This window comes from Galeopterus variegatus, unplaced genomic scaffold (genome assembly GCF_000696425.1).
Source record: "Galeopterus variegatus unplaced genomic scaffold, G_variegatus-3.0.2 Scaffold2006, whole genome shotgun sequence".
NCBI lineage: Eukaryota > Metazoa > Chordata > Mammalia > Dermoptera > Cynocephalidae > Galeopterus > Galeopterus variegatus.
The window spans coordinates 101096-110662 of NW_007728117.1; the positions used below are offsets into that span (position 1 = coordinate 101096).

At 38.4% G+C, this 9567-nt stretch overlaps 1 protein-coding gene across 4 annotated transcripts; it reads right to left on the bottom strand.

Annotated features, from left to right (window-relative positions):
* Window positions 1-400: 400 nt before the first annotated feature.
* On the bottom strand, window positions 401-2449 carry TCEAL7 (transcription elongation factor A (SII)-like 7). Of its 4 annotated transcripts, XM_008580034.1 has the most exons (3): window positions 2433-2449; window positions 1727-1795; window positions 401-1377 (listed from the first exon to the last, which is right to left on the bottom strand). In XM_008580034.1, the coding sequence occupies exon 3, from the start codon at window positions 1358-1360 to the stop codon at window positions 1058-1060; it is 303 nt and encodes a 100-aa protein (XP_008578256.1). In that variant the 5' UTR covers window positions 1361-1377; window positions 1727-1795; window positions 2433-2449; the 3' UTR covers window positions 401-1057. The 4 variants fall into 4 exon arrangements, with proteins under 4 accessions (XP_008578256.1, XP_008578257.1, XP_008578258.1 ...); XM_008580035.1 differs by lacking the exon at window positions 2433-2449 and having other exon boundaries at window positions 401-1385; XM_008580036.1 differs by lacking the exon at window positions 2433-2449 and having other exon boundaries at window positions 401-1380; window positions 1727-1791.
* Between the last annotated feature and the right edge of the window lie 7118 nt (window positions 2450-9567).

Here is a 9567-nt window from a genome sequence, read left to right on the forward strand (position 1 = left end):
GGAGTTCAACCCACCACGGACTCCAGGAAACTCAGTGGGGTTTCAGCTCTCAAGGACTCCAGGGCACTAGCAACAGTGAGCAAAGGACCCAGCAGAAGAGGCAGCAGTGCCCAGCAGGCATGGAGGGACCCAGTGGGGGAAACAGGGGTAGGCTTAACAGCAGAGGACTGGCATGGGAGTCCTCACGTCTGCCCACTGGACTGGTCCCTGAACACAGGTTGAGTCACTCCACGCCCTCCCTTAAATAACTGGTGGTTCTATAGCAAGTTGGGGTTCTGTATGCACATATGGGAACAACATCCCACCATGCACAGCTCAGATACTGCCTCATTTCTTCCCCACAGCAGCACTGTGAGGCAAATATTTTCCCCATGAAAAGACTGAGTCTTAAACGTGTGAATCTGCAGTAATTGCCAGTTTTATTCCTCTGGCTAAGAGATCCAGAGGTAACTTGAAGTTTACATTTCTTTTTATACTTCTGTAATTAAGAGATTAGTAAGTGTTTTATTGCCTTCCAAAGGCAGTTGACAAGTTCTTTTATTGTGTCTTTTTTTTTTTTTTTTTTTTTTTTTTTTTTTTTTTTTTGGTGACACAAGTAATATACACACACAAACATATATTCATTTTTTGGAAAATGAGAAGATGCAGATAGGCAGTAAAAGAAAAGAAAGAAAACACAGATCACACATAGCTTCACTGTTAACCTTTGGTGTATAATAATTGACATTTTGCTTAGCATGATGCCATATATAAACGTACATACAAGGTGTATATGTGTGTGTGTATATGTATATATATACATTTATATATACTGTTTTGCAACTTATATTCACTTTACATTATACAATGAACATCTTCCCATGCAAATGAATGAGACCCCTTATTAATTGAGAAATGGTCAAAAGATGAGATGTTGATACCAAGAGTCAAATGTAAACCTAAGCAACACTAAAGGATTAGAGTAAAATGATAGTACATATTTAACTAGAAAATGCAGACAAAAAGAAAGCAGTGGCAACATTAATGACAGAAATAACTGAATTCAGGGAAAAATGCCTTAAATGGGATAAGGACGATCCCGAGAATGCCTATGGTTAGAATGCAGAGCCCTAAATTTCTTTCTCAGACCCCTTATCTCTTCCAAACACCTTTCCATCTCATCTCCCTCTCTTGTCATTTCTTCATCCTTAAAATGCCTATAATCTATGTCCTCTTTAAATTCTTCGAGAGACTGAAGTAGCCTCTGTCTAAAATTCCCTTCCGTTTGCTGGCGTTCAAATTCTCCATAGGGTCGTTCTTCCTCCCTCTTTGGCACGCTGCACTTGGGCTTTCCTTCATTTTCTTTGCAAGGTTTTTGCATGGTGTTATTGTTGTTTCCTGCTTATCTCCAGGGAGAAAATGTAGAGACAGATTACTTTATTAATTTTTAATCAGGATTGCCAGTTTCTTTTCGAGGCAAAATACTCGCCTAATCTCCCACCCCAGTCCAGCTCTCAGAAGTTTGAGATGCCAAGGCTCCCTCCATCCTTTCCTCTCAGCCTCTTTTCCCCTCCCCCCTCTGAAACCCACCATTTCCCCAGCAGACGAGGCTATTGGCCTCTCCAATGGGCGGGAGAAGGGGAGCAGACGCGGAGGTGGACTGTGAAGCCGCAAGTTTTACCCGGGTTGTGCCCTTCTCCACTCCCACCCTCGGAGATCTCCGTGTAAGTGCTTCCCTCGCACTGACCTGTGCCGATGCGGACTGGTTTCCTGCTCTTTTTCTTGCCTCGAGATGTCTGAACACAGACCCTTGGATCTGCAAACAAAAAAAAGGAGGGGACAGGTAGAAGCGAGTTCTCTGTGGATCAACCAGCCCCAGAGACAAGTCAAACGTTATTATCTTAAATCTGGGATTCTCATCACCGTCGTCGCCTCAAATTTCCTGGTTTCCTTCCCGTCCATATTCCTTCCTCCAGAATTCTTGTCCCTAACCACCCCCCGCCTCCGCCCTTCAACTCCCACCCACTCACCCCCCGCCACGCCCCACCACCGCAGGCTGGCATTGAGTGAGGCGAACTATTACAAAAATTACCTCTAAATTTCTCTTGTCCGTATCCCAGGATTTCAGCCTTTCTCCCCCCACCAGCCCACGCCCCAGGCCTACCTTCTTCTCCAACAGAATTGGAGAGAGACAGGGAGAAGGATAAAAAGAAGTCTTGCCAGGATGAGAGAAGCCAATTGTTTTTAAACTGTCTCTAAATCTTTGGATGTCTCTCAAGAGACTTTCACCTACTCCCCCCCATGTCCCCTTCAAGAGATACAATTATCTTTAACTAATTTGCAGGGGTTTGGGGAAAGCAAGCCTGGACCTACTCCATTAACTAGATTCAGCCGCTACCCCAAGAGCCCCAGCGATTCCATCACAACAACCTGCTGAGACTTAAAGAATTTACCTCTTCCTCCCCTTAGCCACAAGCACGAGCGTCTGCAGGGCAGTAAAGAGCTGGTATCCAGAGGCGAAAGAAGACTGGGAATATAAGGATTTCGGTTCACGTCAGCTCCTGATCACGTGAGGATTATGTCATCCTCCAGCTCTGGTCCCCACTTTCCCCTCCCACCAGCAGTGCTGCAGAAGTGGACAGGCTTACCACCCTCCCACCTCCCACCACACCAGGTCCTGTCACTCATTTTTGTCATTGCTAATTCCGAAGGTCAAAAGTGGCTTCTTCCTGTGACTGAAATTTGTCTTTCTCTGATTACCAGGGAGAAGCTGCATCTTCCCATAGTTATATTAACCATCGTTACTTTTTAGTGGTTGTGTTGAGAAAGATTACTTATTCTTTTATAGTCTACAAGTACAGAAAAGTATCAGTCTTTCCTCTACCCACCCTCCCTTCTGCCACTAATAGCCACTATTTCCTTTGCAGTCCAATCCTTGAAATCAATTGGAGGGGGTGGGTGAATTAAGAAAGGAAGTAACAATTGGGATTGTGCTTTTTACTTTTGTCCTGATAATTTCCTATTCTTTACTAATTTTCCATAAACTTATTATATACTTTTAATAATCAGAAATATGATAAAGATATGTACATTTGGATAAAGATTCAAGATAAGAGGACAAAAAGACCCAGCCACCTGTTTCTGCTGCTGAAACCATAATATAAATATAGACCCTTCAGGCAGACAAGTTTTTGGGAGTTTAAAATGTACAGGGTAGTTGGAGCCTGTCCTTTTGAGGGGCTCCTGGGCGTGTGAGGTCTTTCTATCAGGTGAGTCACTGAGTCTGTAATCCCACAGCACCTTGCCCCTAGATTTTCAGATCTCAAAAGTCAGCCACAAAGTTTTACTACTTTGATCTCAGTATCATGCCCTCTCCCTGCCAGTTTGTACCATGCCCATACCCCTTTAATTACCTTCAATACTGAGCCCAAAATATCTCACCTTTTTTCAACTGCCCTCATCCAGATTGAATAGTTTTTTGTTTCTTCCAGACATCTCCATACTATTTTTGTTTTCCTAGACCTTATTCAGCCATATTGAGGTATTAGAAGCTACTTTTAGCACTAACATAAACTGGCCACATTATCACCTATCACACCATACTTTTTGTTGATATGGATTTTGGTACTCATCTAAGTGGATTTGTTGTTAATTTGTTAGCTTGAAATAGATGCAATATAGAGGGGGATGTGTAACTTGTTTTTAGGAAGATTTAGGTTTATTATGAATGTAAAGTTGTCACTAACCGGTTTGATATAAATGATTTTAGAAAAAAGTTAACTGGTCAGAAAGAGAAGAGGTCTTAAAAACAGTGGAGCATTGCAGTTACAGTTATTAAGGAATGATTAATTGCGATAGAGTCAAAAGATTTGTTGGTGGGGTGGAGAATTCCTGAATCCTCTGTGAACCACTTTTTATGCAGATGATCAGGCTCACATTTATCAAATGGCTGGAATCATCCAGGTGCTGAAGACTTTGTATCTTGGTAAGAAGCATGGCATTGGACAGATACTAGTTTTAATTAATTGTACTTATTTACCTGTTGTATAAATTTGGATGTAAAACTTAGATACTAAAACTTCTCTGTGCCTCCTCTATAAAATGGGGCTAGAAGTTTTAGCATCTCACAGAGTTGTCAGGACTAAATAACATATTTATATAAAACACTTAATACATAACTGACAAATATTAAGTGCTCTAATAAATGACCAAGTCCCAATGATTAATTTCTAAGGATTTCTGGAATTCTTCCAGTTCCCACTCTGGCTCCACTGCCACTCACATAATGCAGACAGCCATCAACTCTTGGACACTACAACTTTTACTGGTCTCCTTGCCCATCTTGCCACTTTCCAACAGATACGATCATATTACTGTCCTGCATTATTTTACTTCATCCTCCAACAGTCCTACTAGATAGGAGCATCTTTAGTTGATCTTCTAGACATTTCACAGAGTACCTCTCAATTTATAAGAAAAGCTAGTATGGAAATACATGCACATTTGAACAAAGTGAGATATTGAGTTATATTTGACTTATTTCCCTAGTATTGGCTGATGAGACTCAGAGGTGAGGACAAACAGGCATTGGGCAGCCTCTCAAAAAACTCCAATAATTGAGGCCAGATACCTTTGTAATAAAGGCATCTAAACCAGTTCTAATACATAGAAAAATCATCCCAAACTTCTCTCCCCCAGGTCGGTGTTAGGACAAAAGTTGGAATAAGGGATAAATCCATTGTGTGGAGTTCAGTGTTATTCATTTTAATAACAACAAGAATACCAATAATACCTTACACTTCTGTAATGCTTCTTATGTAGCAGGAGCTTTTTAAAGCACTGTACAAATATTAACTGAATTAACAATAATTAATATTCAAAATACTATTTTCAGGGAACTGAGGGCTACAGAGGTTAAGTAGCTAGCCTACAGTCATATAATTAGTAGTAGAGAAAGAGTTTAATTTTAATTAGTTAATTAATTTTTTAAATTGACAAATAAAAATTTTATATATTTATAATGTACCTCATAATGTTTGGAAATATATATACACTGTGGAATGACTAAATCAAGCTAATTAACATATGTATTAACTTATATACTTACCATTTTTTGTGGTGAGAACACTAAAAAATCTACTCTCTTAGCTATTTTCAAGAATACATTATTATTAACTATAATCACCATGTTGTGAAATAGATCTCTTGAATTTATTCCTCCTATTTAACGGAAATTTTTTATGCTTTGAACAGCATATACCCCAACCCCTCCTCTCCAGCCCCTGGTAACCTCCATCCTACTCTCTGCTTCTATTAGTTCAATTTTTTTAGATTCCACACATAAGTGAGATTGTATGATTTTTTTTTCTGTACGTAGCTTATTTCATTTAACATAATACCCCTCCGGTGCATTTATGTTGTTGCAAAGGACAGGATTTTCTTCTTTTTAAAGGCTGAATAATATTCCGTTGTGTAAACATACGGATTTTCTTTATTCATTCATCCATTGATGGACTATTAGGTTGATTCCATACCTTAGCTGTAGTGATTAATGCACAGTGAACATGGCAGTGCAGATATCTCTTTGAAATAAAGATTTCATTTCCTTTGGATATATAGCCAGAGGTGGAATTGCTGGATCACATGATACTTCTATTTTTAAGTGTTTTAGGAATCTTCATACTGTTTTTCTTAATGGTTGTACTAATTTACAGTCCCACCTACAGTGTGCAAAAGTTCCCTTTTCCCCATATCCTCTCCAATATTGTCTTTTTGATAATAGCCATTTTAACAGGTGTGAGGTGATATCTCATTGTAGTCTTAGTTTGCATTTTACTGATGATTAGTGACGTTGAGCATTTTTTAATATACCTGTTGGCCATTTGTATGTCTTCTTTTGAGAAATGTCTGTTCAGGTCCTTTGCTAATCTTTATATTTTATGTTATTGAAAAACAAAAAATTGTACCTAATTGTGAGGTACAGAGTTGAATAACAATACCTGTCTACAATGTGTGATGATCGAATCAGGATAATTAGTATGTTCATCATTACAAAATGTAAACATTCCTTGTGTTCATTAACCAATTTCTGACTAACCCTCCTCCTTTTCCCTCTTACTAGTTACCTCTAGGAACTACAGTTCTGTTCTCTACTGCTGAAAGTTCACTGCATTATTGTGATTGTCCTTCTTTCCATCCTTCCTTCCTTCCTTTTGCCCCTACTTATGTGTGAGGACATGTGGTATTTCTCTTTCTGTGCCTTGTTTATTTCACTTAACATAATTTTCTCCAAGCTTATCCATGTAGCTGCAAATGGCAGAATTTCATTCTTTTTTTATGGCTGAATAGCATTCCGTTGTGTATATTTACCACATTTTCCTTATCCAGTCATCTGTCGATGGACACTTAGGTTGGTTCTACATCTTGGCTATTGTAAACAGAGCTGCAATGAACATGGGAGTGCAGGTATCCCTTTGACATGATGATTTCCATTCCTTTAGGTATATAACCAGCAGTGGGATTGCTGGGTCATATGGTAGTTCTATCTGTAGTTATTTGAGAAACATCCATACTGTTTCCCATAATGGCTATGCTAATTTACAGTCCCACCAACAGTGTAGAAGAGTTTCCTTTACCCCACATCCTTGTCAGCATATGTTATTCTCTGTCTTTTTTATAATAGCCAGTCGTCTAGCTGGAGTGAGATGGTATCTCAATGTGGTTTTGTTTTGCATTTCCCTGATGATTACTGATGTTCGGCATTTTTCCATATACTCGGTTGGCCATTTGTATGTCCTCTTTTAAGAAATGTCTATTCAGCTCCTTTGCCTATTTTAAATCAGATTATTTTTATTTATTTATTGTTAAGTTGTTTGCGTTCCTTATTGCACTAGTCCGTTTTGTGTTGCTATAACAGATAGCTGAGACTGGGTAATTTATAAAGAAAAGAGGTTTATTTAGCTCACAATTCTGGGACAGCTGCATCTGGTGTGGGCCTCAGGCTGCTTCTACTTGTGGCAGAAAGCGGCAGGCAGCAGGCAGGTACAAGCAGATCACATGGTGAAAGGAAGCAAGAGAGAGAGAGAGGGGAGGTGCCAGGGTCTTTTAAACAACCAGCTCCCGTGGGAACAAATAGAGCGAGAACTCTCTCACTACCCCCATCCCCCAGGGAGAGCATTAATCCATTCATGAGGGATCCGCCCCCATGACTCAAACAGCTCCCAACACTGCCAATTGGGGATCAGATTTCCACATGAGTTTGGGGGGGACACACGTCCAAATTCTATCACTTATATATTCTGGATATCAATCCCTTGTTAGACATATAATTTGCAAATGATTTCTCTCATTCTGTAGATTGTCTTTTCACTCTGTTTCATTGTTTCCTTTGCTGTGCAAAAGCTTTTTAGTTTGATATAATCCCATTCGTTTATTTCTTCTTTTCTTCAGGCTTTCTTGTGCTGTTTGGGTCTTACTCATGAAGTCTTTGGCCAGTCCTACATCCTGAAGTGTTTCCCCTATGTTTTCTTCTAGGAGGTTTATAGTTTCAGGTCTTATATAAGTCTTAAAGCTATTTTGAGTTGAATTTGGTATATGGTAAAATGTACAGGTTTAGTTTAATTCTTCAACACATGGATATCTGTTTTTTCTATCACCATTTGCTGAAGAGGCTGTCCTTTCCCCAGTGTATGTTCTTGGTGCCTTTGTTGAAGATCAGCTGGCTGTAAGTACGTGGGCTGATTTCTGGTCTCTCTATTCTGTTCCATTGGTCCATCTGTCTGTTTTTATGCTAGTATCATGCCTTTTTGTTACTATATCTTTGTAGCTTAATTTGAAGTCAGGTAGTGTAATGCTCCCGGCCTTATTTATTTATTTTTTTTGCTTAGATTGATTTGGCTGTTTGGGGTCTTTTGTTGTTCCATATGAATGTTAGGATTGGCTTTTCTATTTCTGTGAAGAAGAATGTCATTGGTATTTTGATTGGGATCATATTGAATCTATAGATAGCTTTGGATAGTATGGATGTTTTCACAACATTAGTTCTTCCAATCTGTGTACCTGGAATGTCTTTCCATCTTTTGGTGTTCTCTTTAATTTCTCTCAGCGGTGTTTTGTAATTCTCATTGTAGCGATCCTTCACCTCCTTGGGTAAATTAATTCCTAGGTATTTTATTCTTTTGGTAGCTATTGTAAATGGGCTTGCTTTCTTAATTTCATTTTTCTGCTTGTTCATTGTTGGTGTATAAAAACACTCCTGATTTTTGTGTATTGATTTTATATCCTGCAACTTCACTGAATTCATTTATCAGCTGTAGGAGGGTTTTGGGAGAGTGTATCTAGTATACGTTTTTGTTTTGTGATTACCTTGAAGCTTACATAAAATTTATTATAGTTATAACTAGTTATTTTAAGCTGATAAAAACTTAACTTCGATTGCATAAAAAACTCTACATTATGTAGCCCCCAAAACATTTTGTGTTTTTGATGTCCCAATTTACATTTTATATTGTGTATAGGTTACAAATTATTCTTAATATTATTATTTTTAATAGTTTTGTCTTTTAACCTTTATACTAATGATATAAATGACTTACACATGACTATTACAGTAATGGAGTATTCTGATTTTAAATGTATTACTTTTACGAGTGAAATTTATAATTTTACATGTTTTTGTGTTACTAGTTAGTGTCTTTATATTTCAGCTTGAAGAACTCCCTTTAATATTTCTTATAAGACAGGTCTTGTGGTGATGAACCCTTCAGCTCTTGTTTGTTGGGGAAAGTCTTTATCTCTCCATTATACATCTCTCCTTCATTTCTGTAGGACAGCTTTTTGCAGTAAAGTATTCTTGGTTGGCAGCATTTTTCCTTCAGCACTTTAAATATACCCTTCCACTTTCCTGGCCTGTAAAGTCTCTGCTGAGAAATTCACTAGTAGCCTTCTTAAAACTCTTTTATGGGTTATTTGTTCCTTTTCTCTTGCTGCTTTCAGGATCCTCTATTTGTCCTTGATTTTTGACAATTTGATTGTAATATGGCTTGATGTAGTTTTGTTTGGATTGAATTTCATTAGACCTTTGACCCTCCTGGATATGTATATCTTTTCTCAGATTTGGAAAGTTTTCTGCTATTATTTCTTTATTTTTATTTATTTAATTTTATTTTGTCGATATACAATGAGGTTGATTATTGTTCCTCATTACCGAAACCCCCCTCCCTCCTTCCTCTCCCCCCTCCCACCCAACAATGTCCTGTCTGTTTGCTTGTCGGATCAACTTCAATGAGTTGTAGTTGTTAAGTCTTCTTCCCCCTTCCCCCCCGGTTTTTTTTTTTTTGGTGTGTGTGTGTGTGTGTGTGAATTTATTTATTTATTTTTAGCTCCCACCAATAAGTGAGAACATGTGGTATTTCTCGTTCTGTGCCTGACTTGTTTCACTTAATATAATTCTCTCAAGGTCCATCCATGTTGTTGCAAATTGCAGTATTTCATTCGTTATTATAGCTGAGTAGTATTCCATTGTGTACATATACCACATTTTCCATATCCACTCATCCAATGATGGACATTTGGGCTGGTTCCAACTCT